General features: G+C 46.6%; 2 protein-coding genes across 3 annotated transcripts in view; one reads left to right on the forward strand and one right to left on the reverse strand.

The window, feature by feature from the left end:
* LOC105483798 (zinc finger protein 595) overlaps window positions 1-4,785 on the reverse strand; it is a 48,696-nt gene extending 43,911 nt beyond the window's left edge. Inside the window, exon 1 of the mRNA XM_011744769.2 lies at window positions 4,600-4,785. Within this exon, the coding sequence (XP_011743071.2) occupies window positions 4,600-4,602 (3 nt within the window). The 5' untranslated portion in view covers window positions 4,603-4,785. The remainder of the gene's footprint in view (window positions 1-4,599) is intronic.
* Window positions 4,786-18,504: 13,719 nt separating this feature from the next.
* Window positions 18,505-20,861, forward strand: LOC139362468 (tubulin beta-8 chain-like). 2 transcript variants are annotated; one of them, XM_071093946.1, is made up of 5 exons: window positions 18,505-18,572; window positions 18,812-18,920; window positions 18,998-19,108; window positions 19,597-19,920; window positions 19,965-20,861. In XM_071093946.1, exons 1-5 carry the CDS (start codon window positions 18,516-18,518, stop codon window positions 20,714-20,716), a joined length of 1,353 nt encoding a protein of 450 aa, XP_070950047.1. In that variant the 5' UTR covers window positions 18,505-18,515; the 3' UTR covers window positions 20,717-20,861. The 2 variants fall into 2 exon arrangements, with proteins under 2 accessions (XP_070950047.1, XP_070950049.1); XM_071093948.1 differs by having other exon boundaries at window positions 19,597-19,891; window positions 19,936-20,861.
* Window positions 20,862-22,288: the final 1,427 nt, after the last annotated feature.

The raw sequence follows: 22,288 nt of genomic DNA on the forward strand, positions 1-22,288 counted from the left end.
TCTGTTTTTTCTTGTTTTCCTATCGGTGATTTTAAAAAAAATACATAGAATAATAGCTCAATGTAGATAAATGGGACAGACATAGAAGAAAATTTTAAGTACAATTCAGGAATTTTTTATTTTTGTGTTTGTAGTTACTATGAGACTTGTGAAAAATCCACTGAAACTGCAAAGATGGAGAACAGGCTGCTGGATGGGATGTCTCTAGAAATACTGGTTTTAATTTTTTGTAAAATAATTTAAGGCCCCAAAGTACATTGCTTTTCCCCATTTATCTGCTTTTGGGTTTCAGGAAATTGGGAGCACCAGCTCTGGAGAGAGTACGAATAGCTACCCCAAACTCTCATCTTCTCTAAGCAGTTCTGTGAGGCATTGCAGTGTGGGGTCAGACCTGGACAAGGTTCAGTAGATGGTGGATCTGGGCAGAGTTGGGACAGAAAATGGGCCCTAGGCTTCTGCTTTCTAGGCCACTAAGTAGTTTCAGTTTTGTCTTTTCTAAGCCCGTCCAAGAGAAATTTGATTCCCAGAGTCTGTGTAATTTTTATCTATTTTGCCACTTCCCCACCTGTAACATACAATAACAAGGAATTTAACCAAAACCCTTTTGTTTTTCCCGACCAATTATATTTGAAGCTAAATATTTATTCTTAGCAAGGCAAACACAATACAAATAATGACTTCTCTTTTGTCCATAAACAGCCCTGCAGGTGGTGGCATCAAAACTCACCAAACAATAAAAGGGAAGTAACCCAAACGAAGCTTAAGTCTCCTGTACAGTTTTCATCTTTGTACTGAATACATGACACTGAATTTAATCATTTATTCATGTGCTCTAGAATGCAAGTTCCTTGATGGTAGGGACCATGACTATTTCATCTCTTTTCCTAATGACCATATGAAACACTGACCCCAGTCTGCACAGGACATCCTCAAATGTCTCAAATACTCACTGACGCTGCTGAGAGTGTCCCCAGTGACCCTAGGCTGATGCCCCCATAGTGATCCAGGCAGGAGAGACTCAGGCTGACTTTGCGGGGTGCAAACAGAAAATGGAACTGCCCTGATGGAGCTGCAGATCCTGGATCCGGATGTGATATCCCCTGTCCCTGATCAGCTAACTCAGGCAGGGGAAGGACAAAAGTACTCTAGTAACACAGGGAGGCATAGTTGGGATTATGGCTCTGGATATTTAGTGGCCTTGACTTCCCACTGCTAAGGTGCTTGTTTACATTTACAGATTCTGTCACAGCATTGTGTTCACACCAGAAGCCTCTTACACAGCTGTAGCAGGTCACTGGACAAGATCCAGAAAACTCAAAGGGCTCCACTCTGAAAGTGGGGCTTAAGATGTCTATGTTGACCTCTCATGATGCAGAAAACACCTTCTGTGACTTTTCTGTATCTCTTCAACCCACAGTCTGGCCCTGTCTTGTGACTCTTAGGCAGAGGCCAGCTTTTACGTGCAGATTCTAGGTGAGATCAATGTGTGCTGCATTCTTGAGTTACAGGATGCAGAGTAAAATCAGAGGAAAGACCTCATGAAGCCTCCTTCAACACATTCTAAAGAATATTTTGAGCTAAAAGGAAAAAATTGGGGTAAACATTAAGTACAGAGTTTGAGCCAAAGCTTGAAGACTGAAATCCTGGAGTATAAAGTTGCCCTGAATATACACTCCAATTAGAAGCAGTTACAAGCATATTTTTAAAGGCAAAAAGGAAGCCAGAGAGCAGACTGATAGAAAGGTGTCAGATATTCTTACTGGTTTATAGAAGTAACATTGGTTAGTGATTGGTCATATACATAGTTAAGCTATAGGATATGGGTTATAGTGTCCAGCGTGGCATTATTAGGTTAATTTACAGACACCTGTGGCAATAGCAAGCAATTTCAAAAGACAAATAGTTCAAGGAGGGGAACAGTATGTGAGTGTGGTCTCTTTTTAACACATCTCTGGGTCTGATACATTTAAAAACTTATATTTCTCAGATAAAAGTTCTTTTATCAAATTCCAGGACATAAATTCAGAATCTAGAACTGCACATTTAGGTCTTGGAGGGCTGGTGAGCTATGCACATTTGTGGGCATTTGGGGAAGGGGAGGTGGGAGGGAGCAGAATTTCTCAGGTTTAATCGATGCGTATGTGTGATTCTGGTTAGGTTTATGGGCCCCAAATCTCTGAAATCAGTGTCAGAATGGAAGATGCCAGGAGCACTGAAGGAGGTGAAATAACTGATTACTGTTCTGAAAAGTTATTTTTGTAGAAATTTAGTCTAACTGCTCTAGAAAGGACTGTAGATCCCAAGAGAGAGACCATTCTGTTTGCAGATTTGGGAAACACTTTGCCGCACAATTTTAGGTTGTGACTGGAATCTTAAGAAAGAATGTTTTCTGAAGTGAAGACTGCTGGACATTTTGTGTACAACATCTGGTAATTCTGGACAGTGTGTGGAAAATATAACTAAAAGCTAAAACATCTGCAATCCTAAAAAAGTCTCCACAATAACAGAACCGCAAGAAAATGTTTTGTTGTATAATTAAATCAAAATGTGATGTGCATCACAAGCAATCTAAGAGAATGCAAACACAGAAAGTCACCATAATTAAATCTCAAGTAGAAGCCTTGAAAGCACCATTTGTTATACACAATTTATTATAATTTCACCTTGTAATCTGAGAGGTCATCTGGGTTTTCTAATTTTTTCTAATAATTAAAGAAAAAAACATCCACATCTTCAAGACAGGATGTAGATTTGCAATGTGGCTAGGTACCTGCTGAAGGCAGCCTCCTAGTCTCCTACAGAAACTGTGAAATAGGGTGGTATGTTCTTGCTATTTACATTTCAAAGCAATAGTTCCCAGGTCCCAGATGAAGGCAATTTGGAGCCAAAAAAGACAAATGACCTATTTAACTGATAAAAAATGACTTACATATATTTCAAAGAAGCAAAGAAAATATTTAAATATAAAAGTTCTCAACCTAAATGCTTTAAGAAAAGGGAGAAGAGCAAAAATTCTTCCCTCATTCTAAAGAGAAAGCATTAAGCCTCTTCTAATTTGTGTTTGCTCCTACAACATCCAGGCCTAAAGACCTTGTCTTGAACTCACTATGTCTGAATTCTCATAGGCACCTGAGGGATGGACACCGTAGAGAATTTGTGGGGAAGGAAAAAGCAGAAGAGAGAAAGAAGCTATCAAGAGCCATGGGTGGCAGCAGGGCAGGACTGACTAAAGCACTGGTTTGTACTACAGGTACAGGCTGAGGCAGGGCTATGCTCTGATTCCTGTATCTATAAAGACAGAAGAGATTAGGATCAGGCGGTCCAGAAGGCTGGGTAGGTGAAGGAAGCAAGTTCCTGCTACAGATCCAGTGTCTGCGGTTGAGATGAGCCAGGAGACTTCTGGGCACTGCGTGTGTTTTTGGCAGAAAACGCTAGGAGCAAAGCAGCCATGGGCACAATTCCTGAGGGTGGAACCCTGTACTGGGAGGAGTGGGGCAATGCGAATACCCGGTGGGCGTGCTCAGGAGTGGGTTAGCATTGGGTGGGGGCCGGCAGCAGGGTGAAGGGAAGGGCCGTTTCTCAGAACTCCTTTCCTCTGAGTTCTGAGTCCCCTCTCCCCGGGAGGAGACCTGGAGGAACAGGACAGTGCCCAGCGGGACCGCGCATGTGCAAAATCCAGTCGCGCCTCCCGCAGACACCAGGCATCTTCCTCCAGGCCAGGCTCAGCCATGTCTTTCTTCTGACAGAAAACTTGCGGAGTTTCCTCAACACCAGCCAATGCTCCAACCCCAACGGGGTGTCTAGCAACTCACTAACAACCCCACCCAGAGTCAGCGCAGACCCACAAGCTCAGCGCTCTTCCCGCAACTGCCCCCCTGCAGACGCCAGTCCCTGCCTCTGGACACCCGTCTTCATTTCTGAACCCTGCAACAAACCAGGGGCGCCCACACCCTCCTCAAGTTCCATAATGTGGCAGAACCACTCACAGAACCCAGCGAAGCGCTGTGCGCACGACACCAGCGTATTCTAAAAGGTGCCGCTCAGGAACAGCCACGCCGAGGAGGCGCTCAGGGCAAGGGGACTGGTGGGAAAGTTGGGGCGGGCGGGTGAATGGCTTCCCTTCCTCACACACCTCACAAAAGCCTTTCCTTCAAGACCCGCTGGCAGCCCCCAAACCACGAGCTATGGCCGGCGCTGTCCCATTAATGAGTCCTGTTTGCTCACATGAACTCTGTGTTTTGACGGGGCCTCCATCTCATTCTGAAAAGGGTAAAGTAGGGACAGGACCCCGGACCACAGCTCCTCCCACGCGGTGCCCGCGCACGCCGCGCCGGCGTCTTCCCGGTGAGCTCCTCACCCCACAGCCCGGGGAAGGTGCGGGGCTGCGGGCGCAGAGCTGCACGAGGAGGGCTGCAGGCTGGGCAGAGCCGCCTGCGGGGACCGACAGGAGCCCGGGTCCCTCACCGGAGGAGACTGAGGACCGAGCGCTGAGCGGCGGCAGCGGGGACTCCGTTCGCAGACTCGGTCCCGCCGCCGCCATTTCCCGCCGCTGCCGATGAGGCCCCCACAGCCTCGCGACGCCCTGCCCGGCACACTCACCATTTCCCCACTTCAGGGGATCCGGGAGTCTTAGCTACAAATCATCCAATACCCGCTGGTCACTGAGCGACGGGAGGCTGAGGCTGCTGCCGAATCCCCCAGGCCTCCCGGAGCCGAGGACGCAAACAACTGTAGCCCTAACCCAAGCCCTGGCAGGAGCCATAGGAAAAGGCCCCGCCAGATCCCGGAAGCCACCGCCTCCTCTCTGGCTGCGCGCCTGATTGGGCAGTTCTCAGTCCGACACTCTGATTGGATAATACTCCAATCCCCGCCCTCAGGCCTTGAGTAACAGAATTCGCGACCACACACTCCACTGATGAGGCAAGAGTGACAAGCTGGGGCCTCCAGGCCCTTTCAGGCAGGGCTTTCTCTCCGGGCTTGACCTGAAGCAGCCCAGGGGTCCCTTTTTGACCTTGTGTGTAAGGTTATGTCCACTTATAAAATACACGCACGCACGGACACACAGACGTACACACACGCGCGCACACGTAGATACGGACGCACACACACACACACACATGCATGCACAGGCACACACTTTTTCACAAGTGGAAGCAATATAATGACAATTATTTTAATAGTTTAGATTTCATAACCCTTCTGGCCGCTAGTCTTTTGAGTAGGACACCTGATTTAAGAGGGAAGCAATCCTCTAAAATATAAAATGTTAGCTATTTGTGAATTTTCCGTTTTTTATTAGCCACGTCAAAAATAATTTTTAGAGTGAAATTGTTGGTAATAATTTTTAATCCATTGTATCCAAAATATTGTATTAATATGTGATCAATATACAATTAGAAATAAAGTATATTTCTGATCTAATTCTTCTACACTCACGGTGTATTTTATGTTTGCAGCACATTTTACTTCAAACCAGTCACATTCCAGGTGCCCAGTAGCTAGCTACATATGGCAGGTGGCTGCCACATTGAGCGCAGCCATGAGGGCCTCTCTTCCATCAGGGAAGTGAGGGCCTGAACACTTCTTTTCTGCTGGAAGTAAGGGACCAGCCTCTCTACCAACTTTTCTCAGGCTCAAGGGTGGGTGGGACAGTGCCCCCAGAGAGACCAGGGGCTGCAAGCTGAGAGTATCCACGTGAAGACCACGGTTTCCCAGTTACTGTTTGGTGGAGATGTGGTGGTCTCCTTGATTGAGCCAGGTCAGAACTCTTGTGCCACGACCAAAAAAAATGAAGCACACGGGTGCCAGAGACTGAGTAAGGCAAAGTAAGATTTATTAAGCAAAAGGAAAGTTCTCAGAAGCAAGAGGGGACCTGAAAGCAGGTTGCCAGAAATGAGGCTGAGGTCTAGGTCTTTTATGTGGCAAGAACAAGTATGTCTTCTGTGGGTTCTGCCCAAATGGGATGGGTAAAGTTCCCCACTAAGGGTGTTGCATCTGCGGATGCTTGGGATTGGCCACAGTGACTCCATTTTGGTTGTTACCCATGAGTGCCTAAGTGAAACTTGGGGCGGGGGGAGCTAAAACCACAATGCTAATGTCATATTAATGACCTTATAATGAGCTGGGTCAAGTTAAAGACACTTAGGTTGATTTATTGCGCCTGTGCCTAAGTTGGGACAGTCCCTTTGGAGCAACATCCTGGCCTTAGAGGAAGTTCTTAACCACATTTCTTCCTGCTAGCTACAGGGGTGGTGCAGGTGCGGTCCTACAGGTGTTTTCCTTCTCCCCAGACCCTTTGTCTCTACCTGCCTAACCAGCCTCCGACCACCTCCTCTATCAAAGGTTCCTCTTCCTTTCAAATACCAGACAGTAAACAAAGAATGTGGGGGCCACAGGATGAGAGAGCACCATGTCTTCAGATCTCTTCACCGCCTTGTCCTCCAGAGTTTAGAAGTGGAGGGAAAAGATTAAAGGCAATCTTCTTGTTTTGCTATTTGTCTTTGGACCTAATCTGGACCTAATTTGGACACACAGGCTGTAACTGTGTGTTTTTCTCCTGTGGTGTGGGGCACTGTGTGAGTTTAAGCACCAATCACATGCATCCACATCTACCTGTACTTCTGTTCCCAGAAGGAAGACCGTGAGTGAGTTGTCCAGGTCCTTGGCAACTTGAACAAATAATTGAACAAAATGCACAAAGTAACAAAGGAACACAGGAAGGAAGCATCAAAAGCAGAAATTTATTAAGGTAAGGAATAAAGTGGGTGTGGGCGTGAGCAAATGACTCAAGGTCGTGGTTACGAAGTTTTCTGGGCTTTAACTACTCCTTTTGAGGTCCCTATCAGCTACCACTGATCTGGATGAAGGATTTGGTCCGTGGCTAACTAAAGGCTTAGGTAAATTGGCACCCTATGCAGATGAAGGGATGGCCGGTGCTCGGCCTGCAGCCACTCCAAGGCACCTTCCCTTTCCATCTGAGAAGTGGTAGAAGGGGAAGGGTTGTAGGGACAGTAGCCTTTAAGCCTTTGCTACTCAGGTGTGGAGAGATGGGATTTTTTTCTTTTGGTTTAGCTGTTGGAAGTTTGCCTTAATTGGCCTTAGGGTCCCTGCCTCCAGACCTTGGTTTTTTTTTCTTTTAGGAAGTCAGCACAAATTGGCCTTAAGTTCTCTGCCTCCAGACCCCATTCTCCTGCCTCCCTTCTGTACAAACCATTAGTCATACATAGTTCATCCTAAACTCACCTGGTAATTGGGGAGGTCTTCTGTGTATACTGGTTGGTTACATGCAAAGAAACAATAAACTTCCAACATCATGATAGGAGGCAGTTTTGCAACTTAGAGCCAGGTGCCTGTTGCAGGTAAGCCTACCTTACTTTCAGCTCTAAGTCACTCTCAATCTCTTACAGAAACAGTGAGATAGGGTACTATCATCTTGGCTATATATATATATATATATATTTTTTTTTTTTTTTGAGACGGAGTCTTGCTCTGTTGCCCAGGCTGGAGTGCAGTGGTGCGATCTCGGCTCACTGCAAGCTCTACCTCCTGGGTTCACGCCATTCTCCTGCCTCAGCATCCCGAGTAGCCGGGACTACAGGTGCTCGCCATCACACCTGGCTAATTTTTTTGTATTTTTAGTAGAGACGGGGTTTCTCCATGTTAGCCAGGATGGTCTTGATCTCCTGACCTTGTGATCCGCCCACCTCAGCCTCCCAAAGTGCTGGGATTACAGGCGTGGGCCACCGTGCCGGGCTAGCTATTTATATTTCAAAGCAATGGATACCTACTCCCTAAGCCCTGGGCTGCAGCAATTCTGCTTGCCCTCTCCTGGTGGCCTGTGTCCTCTCCCAAACCCTGCCATCTACCACTGAGGCACAGCCCACAGCTGGCAGCTCACATTTTACATGGAACACAACTGCCACAGATGCACTGCAGTGCCGCGTTACAGACCGGGGTCCCTGAGCTGCCGGAGGAGAGCCTGCAGGGCTCCTGGGTAGAATTGCACTTTTGCGATAGGGGGAACAGGAGCAATGTTTCAGCCTCAGTTTCTGTTTATAAGAGTGACACAAAAAGAATATTGCTGGATACACAGCATGGATCTAGATAGAGGAGCTCCAGGAGTTCTCACAGTGACAGCCCCCTCACTCACAGACACCATGTGATAGTAATAGGGCTTAGACACAGATACCCAGAGCATTGAAGAGAAAGACAGCTCTCAGTCTGAGTAAAACTGTACTGAGAGAAGAAAAGAGGTTGAAAGAATCTTAAAGACAAATTCAGATCACATATAACATTGGTCAAATTGACCAGAAAATATTCCCCCAAGGAAGTTCTTCTCTAAACACCTGAAAGTGCAGTACTACTCTCAGCATGAGACACACAAGTATTATGAAGAAAGAGAGCTTATTCTGAGCAGAATTTCCACCTCTGCTGCTCTCCCATCTGCTGGCCATTGGATTGGGAATCTATACTGTAACACACCTGACAACCTCCACCGGCACTTTTTGATGAAGAATTGGAATTCGCTCTATTCACATAGTAGAGTTATATCAGAGACTGCAAGATAGCTAACTAAAGAGCTACTGTGATTCTTGGGTGGCCACATCACCTGCATTTATTTGTCCTGGAATAGTGGCATTCCTAATTTAGTAAAATAAAAGAATAGGCTGTAAAATTATGTTGACCTATAATTATACCTATAGGATCAATTAATAAGCATGTCAGGTTAATATCTACTATAGCAATGTGGTAGTAAATTTTCTTTGGGTATTAAATATAAATGTCTACATATAAATGATTTTAATATACTACTCATAATGTATATATTTTTAAAATTATCTGTAAGCTTAATTACAATATTTTATACTTTATATTTCAAACAAATTAATACTTATATTAAAGTTATATAAACTTAATTCAAACAAATTAATACTTATAATAAAGTTATATAAACTTAAATAAAGCTATAATGCTTTATATTTCAAACAAATTAATAATATTAATATTAAAATTACTATTTAAGAGGTTTATTCAAAATAAATATTGTGGCCTTATAGTCACACAATTGTAGAAAATACTGTTTAATTTACATGGATGCATGTTGTCTACTAAAGACTACACAAAACTATGCTAATCTTTCTTAAGTAATAAGTAGAAACCAAGGCACAGCTAAAAATTCCACTGCTCAGTTTATACCCTAAACTGTTCTTGCTTTTGCAGTGTTAAATACTTTAGGCTCCAGATATTATCACCTTTAATATAATCGCCTTGGATGATTAGTTTTCTGTTGGAGAAACTTAGTGTCTTTTACTCTTCATTACTCTGTATTGCTGAATTGAATCCTATTCTTTGTGGTCAACTTTTGTGTGACCTTAAAATGAGCTTTATTATTCTAAACAAATCTGTGCCTTCTTTAAAAGGCTGAAAATGGGGGGTGGGGGGGGAACCAAAACCTTTGCCAAATCAAAAGCAAAAACAAAGTAATGGTTCTCAGGTCCTAGGTAAAGAGAATCCTGAGTCAAAAAAAAAAAAAAAAAGTTAAGGTTTATTTAGCTGTTAAAATAATTTGTATATATGTATATTTCAAAAGAAGCAAAGAAAAATGTACATGTAGGCTAAATGCTTTTTAAAGAAAAGCAACAGCCGGATTATGGACATGATCTTGAACTTCCAGACATCTGAATTTCAGTATACACTGGATTTAGGTATCTAATGGGTGATCCTGGACACACTGTGTACACGTAAAAGAGAGGCTGTGGGGAAAAATGTAGAAAAGAGAAAGGAGCCACCAAAAATCCATGAGTGGGGGAGAGTAAAAGGTACGTGGAAGGACTGATTTGTGTTAAAGATAATGGTCTAGGAGGGGCTATACTCAGAATTACTCCTGTGTCCATGCAGGCAGTTGAGATTATTAACAGGTGGTGGAGAGAACAGATTGCTGCTGCAGATTCAGTGTCTGAGGGTAGAACTAAACTAGGATACCCATGGGCACTTGTGTAGGTTTTTGGCAAGAAACTAGAAGAGAAGGCACTGTGATGGGGTTGCTGAGGGCGGTACTTAGTTCTGGGAGGGGCATGGCCACATTAATATCTCCTAAGAGTATGTTTATAAGTGAGTGAAATGTATGTGATGGTAGCTGTAGGCGAAGGGGGTCTGTTCTGAAGTTTTTAGTCCCCTCTCACCCGGGGAGAAGATCTGGAATCACAGGAGAATGTGCAGTGTGACAGCCTATATACAGGAGAAGAGAACCTTTCTTCCCCAGACACCCAGTCTTTCTCCAGCTCCAGCCCCTGTGATATCTTCTTCTTTGTTCTTTCTTTTTCTTCTTCTTCTTCTTCTTTTTTTTTTTTTTTTTTTTTTTTTTTTGAGACGGACTCTCACTCTGTCGCTTAGGCTGGAGTGCAGTGGCACGATCTCGGCTCACTGCAACCTCCGCCTCCTGGGTTCAAGTGATTCTCCTGCCTCAGCCTCCTGAGTAGCTGGGACTACAGGCGCCCACAACCATGCCCGGCTAATTTTTGTATTTTTAGTAGAGATGGGGTTTCACCATATTGGTCAGGCTGATCTCAAACTCCTGACCTTGTGATCTGCCCACCTCAGCCTCCCAAAGTGTTGGGATTACAGATGTGAGCCACCGCACCTGGCCGGTGTCTTTCTGCTAACACTACATCTGTAGAGTTTGAGGAATACAAAGCAGTTCTCCAACACCAACTAGTTGTTTAACATTTTACATCTCACACCACCCAAAGTCCGCACAGGCCCTAGAATCCAGTGCTTAGTCCCACAACACTGCTCTTACAGCAAATGCCAGTCACAAACTACAAGTACCCATACATACTTCTGAGCTACTAAGAAATGGGGACTCCCATAACCCCCTTCTCAAGTTTAAGAATTTGATTAAAATACTCACAGAACTCAGCCAAACACTGTACTTGTGTTTAACCATTTATTATAAAATACAACACAGGAGCGGTTGGAAATGGAAGAAGTGTATGGAAGCTACAGAGCCTGGACAGGCTGGGAACCCATAGGCAGGTGCAGTTGGGGATAGGATGAAAGGGGATTGGTAGAAACTTTCTAAGGATAAAATTTTTATTGTCCTGGGGTTGTTTATAGACTTTGTCAAATAAAGCAAATTCAGATTTAGGTAAAATTTAGATACACATATAGCCTTAATATTATATATGTATTTTTGTAATACTTTGCAGTTTATAATGTATTTTAGTGGCAATCTAAGTTGAAATCTAGTTTATTTTTAGCTACAAATACCCTCCAGGAAGGCAAGTTTTTTCTTTTTTTATTATACTTTAAGATCTAGGGTACATGTGCACAATGTGCAGGTTTGTTACATATGTATACATGTGCCATGTTGGTGTGCTGCACCCATTAACTCATCATTTACATTAGGTGTATCTCCTAATGCTATCCCTCGTCCCTCCTCCCTCCCCACAATAGGCCCCGGTGTGTGATGTTCCCCTTCCTGAGTCCAAGTGATCTCATTGTTCAGTTCCCACCTATGAGTGAGAACATGCGGTGTTTGGTTTTCTGTTCTTGCGATAGTTTGCTGAGAATGATGGTTTCCAGCTGCATCCATGTCCCTACAAAGGACACGAACTCATCCTTTTTTATGGCTGCATAGTATTCCATGGTGTATATGTGCCACATTTCTTAATCCAGTCTGTCACTGATGGACATTTGGGTTGATTCCAAGTCTTTGCAATTGTGAATAGTGTGCAATAAACATACGTGTGCATGTGTCTTTATAGCAGCATGACTTATAATCCTTTGAGTATATCCCCAGTAATGGGATGGCTGGGTCAAATGGTATTTCTAGTTGTAGATCCTTAAGGAATCGCCACACTCTTTTCCACAATGGTTGAACTAGTTTACAGCCCCACCAACAGTGTAAAGTAGCTAAAGAAGATGTTTGCCACTTTCTCTTTTTGGACCGTCCACCTTGTGCTCTTTGTCCCTTACCTGAGTGCTCTGCATCTTGTCACCTTTCTGCTCACCGATTCTGTTTTGTAGTAGCCTGGAGGCTGCCCCAAGAAAGAGGCCCCAAACAGTTTAGCTTTTACTTTCTCAGTGATCCTCTGACTTTTAGCTGATTGCTTATTTAACTTGCCACTGGTCCAAGTGACACTGAAAAAAGAGATGTCTTGCAACCTAGTATTTTTGTACCTTAGTTATCAGAAAAGATCAGCAATAACCTCTCCATCATTATGACTAGGAGTTGAAATGTGGTATTTAACAGCCCTACATGATAGGATCAGATACGCCTGTTTAGTGACAGCCTCTTTTATGACAACCGCCTGCAAACAATTAGCCTCAAGATGGAGAACATGAGACTTTTTCTTAACAGTTTTCTCTCATTTCTTAACCTTAAGGTCATCTTTGATGAGCTGATATAGGGCAGCTGGACACTACTTTCTAAACCCAGCATGTCACTTTTTTCCTGAAAGAGTTTTGTCATAGCAGTGTGAAAATGGACTAATACATTACAATACACAAGTTATAGCCTCCCCATTTCCCCTGTTCGGTCTGACTCCCTTTTTTGCAGCTTAATTTGTTTTATAGAAGAGAAACTAAATAGGAGGAAATACTTTACATAGAGGCTTCTCTGATGCTTGGTCAGGATAAAAAATTTAAATGGGTTTCTATATGTTTGATTGAGGAAAAGACAAAATAGGGATGGCAGATAATTGATTACCCTTTTAATGCAAGTGCCTCTTAATATTAGGCTTTTCTTAGCTGGGGCTGAACTCTCCCCTGCCAGTCCGAGCACCCCGTAAGAACACAGTCAGACTCCTTCCAGTTCTGGTGAGGTGTGCAACATGTTATTAATTTCTTCTAGTTTTCCAGAGCTTTCTAGTGTCCTGTCATCATCTTCTCCCTGCCCTTCGAGTCCTGGCTTACATACATATCCCACTCTCGAAACATCCGAGCTTCACCAGAACAACATGCAGTGGGGCCTCTTATCACCTGGCAAAGTTGAATGTTTGCCCTCTCTGGGAAGTAACAGATGATAATAGGGATACTATATAGGTATATGTACCCCTTTCTATGTCTGAATTAGCCATATGCAAGGAAAAACTAAAACAGTTTTCAGAAGTTCCAGGAAAATTCATAGACAAATTTGAGAGGCTAATCTTGATGTATGATCTGACCAGGCAAGATTTGCATATATTTATGTTCACCTGCTGCATGGTAGAAAAGCAGTGTATTATGGGAGTGACTAGAGCACATGCTAACAGGGTGGCAGCCTGCAACCAGGGACCTGACACCTATCAAGTAGGAGGCACAGCAGTGCCTGACTAGGACCCAAAAGAGAACTAGAATCTAGAAAAGGGAAATGAATTAGGAAGAAAGTGGGACATAGAGAGAAAAAATTATGATCATTTGACTCCTTGAAGAAATAAAAAAAGTGTGATAAAGCTTTTTAATTTTTATAAAGTCTAGAAAATTGGTCAGGGAAAAGATAAAAACCTAGCCTTATTACAAGGGTGGATAATTTAGACTTTGAGGACATACACTAACACTGACCCTGACTCAAAGAAGGGACAGGCATTGCTAGGAGTTTATTTTATAGTCCAGTCTGCTTCTGATATCTGCAGGAAGCTGCCAAAAGCAGCCTTAGGCTTCCAGACTCCCATGGATCAGATTTTAGACTTGGATTTTGCAGTTTTCCATCACAGGAATAGGGCAGAGAAAACATAAAGCAAATCTCCCAAGAGGCCCAGCTTCTAGCCACAGCCTTGTGCTCTCCACGACTTCAGAGGCAGCCCTTTAATCCCTGGCCCTCACAGAGGAAGTGAGAAGGTAAAAGTACCCAGTCCGTGCCTCTGGGCCACTGTGCCTTGCATATAAATCAATGTGCCTTCTGTAAGAAGGTTGGCCACTGCCAAAGGAAATGCACTGTGCTTCCAAGGGAGTCATCATCAGAGCTCAGCAGACTCAAAAGTGGTAGGGCCTGATACTTCCTACCTCCACTCCCATTGGACTATTATCTATCAAGAGATGTAGGGGCCTCAGGTGACTCTTGAAGTGGCAGGTAGGAGCATTAATTTCTTATTAGATATGGGAGCAGATGACTCTGTCCTGATTCAATACAATGGGCTCCTGTCTTCTCATGATGGACAAGCCCCAAAACACTGCTTTTCATATCTTCTAAGTTGTCCTCCAGGGCCTCTGGGTTTCTCACCTGCCTTTTTAGTACTGTCTGAATGCCTGACCTCTTACTGGGGAGAGGTTTATTGACTCAGGAGACCAAGTCATGGTCACCTTCACAGATCATAAAGCATAGAGAGTGTTACTTTTGTTCCTGACCCCTCAGGGGAAAAAAGAAGTTAAGAATGAGCTGTCACATTTACCACCTGAGGTGTTGTCTCAAGTAAATATTGAGGTTTGGGCCACACAGGCTCTAGGAAACTCACTACACACCTCCTCCATTCAAATCCAACTTCAGCCTAGTGCTCCTCACCCTCAGAAGAGACAATACATTTTAAGGCAAGAAGCATGAGGGGGAAATTCAACCCCTTATTGCCAAATTCTTGCCGTATGAGTTACTAAGGCCGTGAGAGTCTCCTTACAATACTCGCACGTCACCAGATGAAAAGCCTAATGGCATGAGTTACTAAGGCCGCGAGAGTCTCCTTACAATACTTGCACATCACCAGATGAAAAGCCTAATGACATGAGTTACTAAGGCCATGAGAGTCTCCTTACAATACTTGCACGTCACCAGATGAAAAGCCTAATGGCAAGTACAGATTTGTCAGAAACCTTAGAGCATTAATAAATGCAGTTGTTTCCATACAACTCATTGTCCCCAATACTTAGCAAGTCTCAGGGGATGCAAGCTGGTTTACATTCTTAAATCTGAAAGATGGATTTTTCTGCATCTTATTGCATCCAGATTCATAATATGTTTGCCTTTGAATGGACTGATCCAGATACACATTCAGCCTCAAAACTAACGTGGACAGTCATCTCTGAAGGGTTCTGGGATAGCCCCCACTTATTTGAAAATGCTCTAGCTAAGGACTTAAGAAATCTACAGTTGGAAAGGGACAAAATTATTAGTATGTAGGTGACTTGCTCATTGCTAGCTCAACTAAAGAAGACTCAAATAATAATACTGTTAAGTTGGTAAATTTTCTGGGAACTTGCAGATACATGGTATCACCATACAGGGCACAGATTTTGACTCAAAGACTTAAATATTTGGAATCTATCTTAACCTCTAGAACTGATCAACATCCCTAGAAGATAAAAGTTATTTTAGTCATCCAAGGGTCCCAGCCCAACAAATGACTGTGGGCTTTTTAAGGAGATGGCTGGGTACTGCTGTTTATGGGTACCCAGATTTGGATATGTAGCCAAGTCTTTACATGATACACTAAAGGGAAAGATTTAGAACTCCTAGAATGTAATTAGAACTGCAAGCAAACCTTCATTACTCTCAAGGAGAAATTGGGCTCTGCTGCAGCCGTGAGAGTCCCCAAGTTAGATGAACCATTTTTTCCTTTATGTAGCCAAAAAGCAAGGCATAGGCCTTGGGTAATCTTGTCCCAAAACTGGGGGACATTCCAAGGCCAGTAGCCTAATTTTCTAAGCAGATAGACCAGGTGGCCTCAGGGTGGCCTTGATGTCTTAGAGCTATTGCTGCTACCACTTTTCTAGTAGGCAAAGCTAATAAACTAACATTAGAACAGCACCTACAGGTTTTTGACCCCACACCAAGGGAAGGTGGTCCTAGAAGATAAAGGGCACCAGTGGATAATAGGAGAATATTTATGAAAGCATCAGGCCTTATTGCTAGATACTCCAGACATAACCCTTAAAGCCTGCCAAACCATAAACGCAGCTACCTATCTGCCAGAGTCCACAGGTGCTCCTAGCCTTTCCGGCATACACGTTGTATTAGTCTATTCTCATGCTGCTAATAAAGACATATCTAAGGCTGGATAATTTATATTTAAAGAAAGAGGTTTGACTCACAGTTGCACATGGTTGGGGGGGCCTCACACTCATGGCAGAAGGCAAATGAGGAGCAAGTCACATCTCTTACATGGCAGCAGGCAAAAGAGCTTGTGTAGCGAAACTCCCCTTTATAAACCATCAGCTGTAATCCCAGCACTTTGGGAGGCCAAGGCAGTGGATGACCTGAGGTGAGGAGATCGAGGCCAGCCTGGCCAACATGGTGAAACCTCATCTATACTAAAGATTAGACAGGCATGATGGTGGGTGCCTGTAATCCCAGCTACTCAGGAGGCTGAGACAGGAGAATCACTTGAACCCAGGAGTCAGAGGTTGCAGTCAGCCGAGATCATGCTACTGCACTCCAGCCTGAGCAATGGAGCAAGACTACGTCTCAAAAATAAATAAATAAATAAACCTCCGATCTCACGAGGCTTATTCACTGTCACAAGAACAGCATGGAAAAGACCCATCCCCTGATTTGATTACCTCCCACTGGGTCCCTCCCATGATATATGGGAATGATGGGAGCTACAGTTCAAGATAAGATTTGACTGGGGACACAGCCAAAGCATGTCACAGATTATGAAACAAATTTACTCTAGGAGGCCAGACTTAAGAGAGATGAATCCCTTGACCATCCCAAAGAAGAGTGGTTAACAAATGCAAGTTGTTTTATGCATCGGGAAAACAGGAGGGCTAGATATGCTATTATTAGTCAGCACAAGAGAGTCAAGCACAAGCCTTGCTGGCCTCTACCTCAGCTCAAAAACCTGAGTTAATTGAACTTACTAGGCCCCTACAGTTGGGAAAGGATTTAAAAGTTAACATTTACACTGATTCCAAGTATGATTTTTTTAGTGCTTCATGCTTATGCTGCAGTTTGGAATGGGTAGGGACTCCTGACCCCCAAGGGCTTTTCCATACAACATCATTCAGATTTTGAGCTTGTTAGAATGCTGCTTTGCTGCCAAAAAGTGACTATAATTAATTGCAGAGGACATCAAAAGAGAGACTGACCATGTAAAAGGAAATGCCCTTGTAGATGCCACAGCCAAGGCCCCTGCACTGAAAGGGCCAATGAAGCTTATGGGTGTGCTGGTCAGCATACATAGAACTGGGCCAGAATACTCTGAAGAAGAACAAAAATGGGCCAGGGATTGCATTTCAGTCCAGGGCCCCTCTGGCTGGCTGAATGATGGTAATAAATTACTAATGCCAAGTACCAATCATAGAAATATAATTCAGCACTTTCATGATTCTTTTCACTCTAGAAGGGATTCTTTGTTTTTGTTAATATCTCATTTGTTTATAGGGGTAAATCTTTTCAAGACACTAAAACAGGTGACTCAGCACTGAGAGCTTTGTGCCTGACATGACCCAAACAGCCAGCAATTCTCTCCTTCTCCAGTTAAACCTGTCCAAAATTGAGGAACCTATCCAGGTGAGAACTGGCAACTCTAATTTACTCAGCTGTCTTTCTACAGGAGATTCGTATATTTGCTAATGCTCACTGATACCTTCACTGATTAGATCGAGGCATTTCCCACCCCATCTGAAAAATGTTTGCCAGAAGAAATAACTCCTCAGTTTGGGTCATCTAAAAGCCTGCAAACTGACAATGGCCCATCTTTCACAGCAGGCATATCCCACACCTATCCTCAGCTTTAGGAATCCAATATGACCTTCACTCTGCATGGAGACTGCAGTCCTCTGGAAAGGTGAAAGGGCTAATCCCACTCTAAAGAAGACTCTAGCTAAATCAGAGTCTTCTCTGATTTAGCTAACACCCATAGCTTACCGTGGGTTTGAACTGCTCCAAAGTCAAACTTATAAGGAAGTCTTGTTGAGTTAACATACGGAAGGCCTTTCCTAACCACAGGTCTCCTAATAGAGGACAGGACTCATCAATTACAAAAATATGTCCTCAGGCCGGGCGCGGTGGCTCACGCCTGTAATCCCAGCACTTTGGGAGGCCGAGGCGGGCGGATCACAAGGTCAGGAGATCGAGACCACGGTGAAACCCCGTCTCTACTAAAAATACAAAAAATTAGCGGGGCGCGGTTGTGGGCGCCTGTAGTCCCAGCTACTCGGGAGGCTGAGGCAGGAGAATGGCGTGAACCCGGGAGGCGGAGCTTGCAGTGAGCTGAGATCCGGCCACTGCACTCCAGCCTGGGCTGGGCGACAGAGCGAGACTCCGTCTCAAAAAAAAAAAAAAAAAAAAAAAAAAAAAAAAAAAAAAAAAGGTCCTCAATCTAGGGCAGGTGCAAGGCATTCTGTGAGTGTTGAAACTGGAGTCCTCCCCTCCCACATGGGAGGAAAATTCAGTTTCAGTTCAGCTAGGGATTTAGTCTTAGTAAAGACGTGGGAGGAAGTTCTCCAGCTGACCAACTTTCCGTTGCTTATTCTGGGAGCCCAATGTGAGGCTGGGGAGGTGGGCGCGGGGCTATTTCAGGCTTGGCGGAGGGCGGGCTGGGTCACTGCGCGTCTGCTCCTCCTCCTCGCGTTTCTCCTGCCGCCCTGATCCCGCCTTAGCCATGCGGGAGATCGTGCTCACGCAGGCCGGGCAGTGCGGGAACCACATCGGCGCCAAGGTTGGCAGCGGGGCCTCTGAGGGCCCAGCTCGGGCCTGCGGGTGGCCAGGGAAGGTGTTGGCAGTGGTGGGGGCGGGTCCCTGCCGGGGACGCGGTGGGACTGGGCGGCTGGCGAGGCGGCCGGGGTGGACCCAGGGACACGGCGGCCTAGGGATGGGGGTGCGGAGGGTGGGGGTGGGATAGGAGATGGGGCACCCCCGCGACTGGCCCTGGCCTGTCCGGCCCCTCCCGTCTCGCAGTTCTGGGAGGTGATCTCTGATGAACACGCCATCGACTCCGCGGGCACCTACCACGGGGACAGCCGCCTGCAGCTGGAGCGCATGGACGTGTACTACAACGAGGCCTGCGGTGAGACCCCCGACCTTCCCCACCGCCCTCCTGGGAACGCGGCCCTCCCCTCGCTCATGCCCTCCCGCCCCTCTCAGGTGGCAGGTACGTGCCCCGCGCTGTGCTGGTGGATCTGGAGCCGGGCACCCTGGACTCTGTGCGCTCGGGGCCTTTCGGGCAGATCTTCAGGCCGGACAGCTTCATCTTCGGTGAGCTGTGGGGGAGGACTGGGGTGAGGTTCCTCAGCCGCTCAAAATCTAGGAGTGCCTCAAGGTCGTTGCCGTGGGAATTGTGGAGCCAGGGCCCCAGAACACCCTCCTATCCTCCGAGTCGAGTGGCTCCAACTGCCTCCTAAACGGGCTTTGGGAGGAAGGCCCAGGTGTCTCCTCAAGGTCAAGAGCTACTGATGTCAACTCCCTTCAGGGAGCTGAGCTGGGGCTGTGGCTACTGCCTTCCCTGAAAATGGGCAGGAGCCACGTGCAGGGAGGTCTGTTAGCCCGTCTCAGGTTTGACTCCTGACTTAATTTCTAACAGGGGAGGCTGCTGCCCTGTAACTCTGGGGGAGGGGTTTCATTTGCTCACCTGCAGGGAGAACAGTGCGCTCACCTCAGACGTGACACTTGGCCCTTTTTGCATTATGGTGACCACTGATGACCGTATACCTGGCCATCGAGTGACTGGCTGTACTGTCTTACAGGTCAGAGTGGGGCCGGAAACAACTGGGCCAGGGGGCACCACACAGAAGGCGCGGAGCTGATGGAGTCAGTGATGGACGTTGTCAGAAAGGAGGCTGAGAGCTGTGACTGCCTGCAGGGTTTCCAGCTGACCCACTCCCTGGGTGGGGGGACGGGGTCTGGGATGGGTACCCTTCTGCTCAGTAAGATCCGGGAGGAGTACCCAGACAGGATCATAAACACATTCAGCATCCTGCCCTCGCCCAGAGTGTCAGACACGGTGGTGGAGCCCTACAATGCCACCCTCTCCGTCCACCAGCTCATAGAAAATGCAGACGAGACCTTCTGTATAGACAACGAAGCGTTATACGACAGCTCATAGAAAATGCAGACGAGACCTTCTGTATAGACAACGAAGCGTTATACGACATCTGTTCCAGGACCCTGAAACTGCCCACGCCCACCTACGGTGACCTGAACCACCTGGTGTCTGCCACCATGAGCGGGGTCACCACGTGCCTGCGCTTCCCAGGCCAGCTGAATGCTGACCTGCGGAAGCTGGCCGTGAACATGGTCCCGTTTCCCCGGCTGCATTTCTTCATGCCCGGCTTTGCCCCACTGACCAGCCGGGGCAGCCAGCAGTACCGGGCCCTGACGGTCGCTGAGCTTACGCAGCAGATGTTTGATGCTAGGAATATGATGGCAGCTTGTGACCCCCGTCATGGCCGCTACCTAACGGCGGCTGCCATTTTCAGGGGTCGCATGCCCATGAGGGAGGTGGATGAACAGATGTTCAACATTCAAAATAAGAACAGCAGCTACTTTGCTGACTGGCTCCCCCACAATGTCAAAACAGCCGTCTGTGACATCCCACCCCGGGGGCTAAAAATGTCAGCCACCTTCATTGGGAACAACACGGCCATCCAGGAGCTCTTCAAGCGTGTCTCAGAGCAGTTTACAGCAATGTTCCGGCGCAAGGCCTTCCTCCATTGGTATACCGGCGAGGGGATGGATGAGATGGAATTTACGGAGGCGGAGAGCAACATGAACGACCTGGTTTCTGAGTATCAACAGTATCAGGATGCCACAGCCGAGGAGGAGGAGTTTGAGGAATATGCTGAGGAGGAGGAGGAGGAGGCCTAGAACTTTCCTTTTCTAGGTAAAGGGGGGAAGCAGTGTGGATTCTTTACTGTGTTCTGACTGCCATGTGTCACTACGCACTTGTTCGTGTCTTCACCTCTCCTCCTGCTGCATTTTAAAGCATTTTTATAGTATACGATTTTGCTGAATAAAGTATTCTCATAGCATCTGGCTTCACCTCCAACTTCTATCTGTGGGCCCCCCTCCGGCTACTGCTGCCAGATTTGCATGGTTGTCCTGCAAGGCTGAAGCTATCTGGGTTTGTCGCGTGCCCAGGAACAAGCATTCCAGTGGCTCCAGGAGGGGTCAGCATGGGCTGTGGACATGGCAGGCAGGCTTCACATGAACCTGGGGATGCCCTGGGCCTTGGGCGGCTACGTGGTGGAAAACCTGTTCTGAAGGCAAGCCTTGGCTTATTCCATGTTCCAGACTTCTAGGGGACCAGCTGGCCCTGTTTCTGGAACCCTAAAAGTGGTCAGTGACCCTGGTGGGCAATGTCCCCAAAGTCCCATCTCACAGTAGGAATGTGGTCAGACAGCTGGCTCTGAACCAGCAATGAAGGGTGGGCAAGTAGGACCCCAGCCACTCCATCACCATGACGGCCTGGGTGTGTTTGTGTGGCCTCATTCTCTTGAGGTGGGCGTGGGATATCTGGCAGGGACTAGTGGGCAGGAATCAAGCCCAGTGTATACTCACATGCACTGACCCCTATGCAGAAGGGGATTAGGTCCTGGGGGCCATAGATGGCAGTTGCTGGGCCTGTGTGCTCGGGGCAGTCTCTCCAGAGGCACAGATGGGGTTTCTGAACAGGACCTGGGGAGACGGGCAGGTGCTCACAATGCTGCTTCCCCCAACTGGCAGCCAGTGAGAAAAACGCCCGAGTGGAGGTCGGACCTGCCCAGTCTGGAGGCCTGATGCTCTCTGGAAAGGTGGCTAATGCGTACTGTCTGCTGTCTCTGTCCCCCTCTCCAAAACTTCAGGGCAAAAATAATCAAAGATCGTCAGGATGAGACTGGTGAGGGTGGCACCTTTGCGGAATAGGCCCTTTAGCCTGGCAAAGTCTCCTCCCCAGGCTTCTCGGGGAGCCTGGACTTCAAAGCCTGCTTTGGGGAAGCTGTCACGTAAGAGATGTGTGTGTGTGTGAGCTGGGTGCTGGGCAGCATGTACGGACAGTGCTCTTCTACCTGGCTCTTGTAGAACTTGTCCACGGCCTGTGTGATGGTCTCTTGGTAATTCCCACCCCCACCCCCACCCCCATCACACAGATGAGATGAAGTCAGCATAGCCTGGGGTGGGCCGATGTATAGGTTCTGGGCATACCACCTGCCTCCGACGTGTCGGGGAAACAGGTGAGGCCCCTTTTTGTTCTCCGTATGTTGGCAATGGTCTATTGCAGCCAAATGGGAATGGGCAGGCAGGAGAGTGCCTCATCTCGAAAGAAGTGCCTCCTGGAAGCAGCTGGGAGGGGGCAGAGGTCCCTCATACTCCCCCAACCTGCTCTTGGAGCAGGAAAAGGGGCCTCTGTGACAGCCCTGCTCAGTGGCTCTCACTGTCTGAGGGGTGTCCTTGCCCAGC

Source organism: Macaca nemestrina, chromosome 3, assembly GCF_043159975.1.
Source record: "Macaca nemestrina isolate mMacNem1 chromosome 3, mMacNem.hap1, whole genome shotgun sequence".
Lineage (NCBI taxonomy): Eukaryota > Metazoa > Chordata > Mammalia > Primates > Cercopithecidae > Macaca > Macaca nemestrina.

Excerpts from the sequence above, each read along its gene's own strand:
- LOC139362468 (XM_071093946.1), top strand. The coding sequence starts at position 18,516 with ATGCGGGAGATCGTGCTCACGCAGGCCGGGCAGTGCGGGAACCACATC. Across the intron at positions 18,573-18,811 it reads GGAACCACATCGGCGCCAAG|TTCTGGGAGGTGATCTCTGA; the intron begins GTTGGCAGCGGG and ends CCCGTCTCGCAG. Across the intron at positions 19,921-19,964 it reads AAATGCAGACGAGACCTTCT|ACGAGACCTTCTGTATAGAC; the intron begins GTATAGACAACG and ends TAGAAAATGCAG.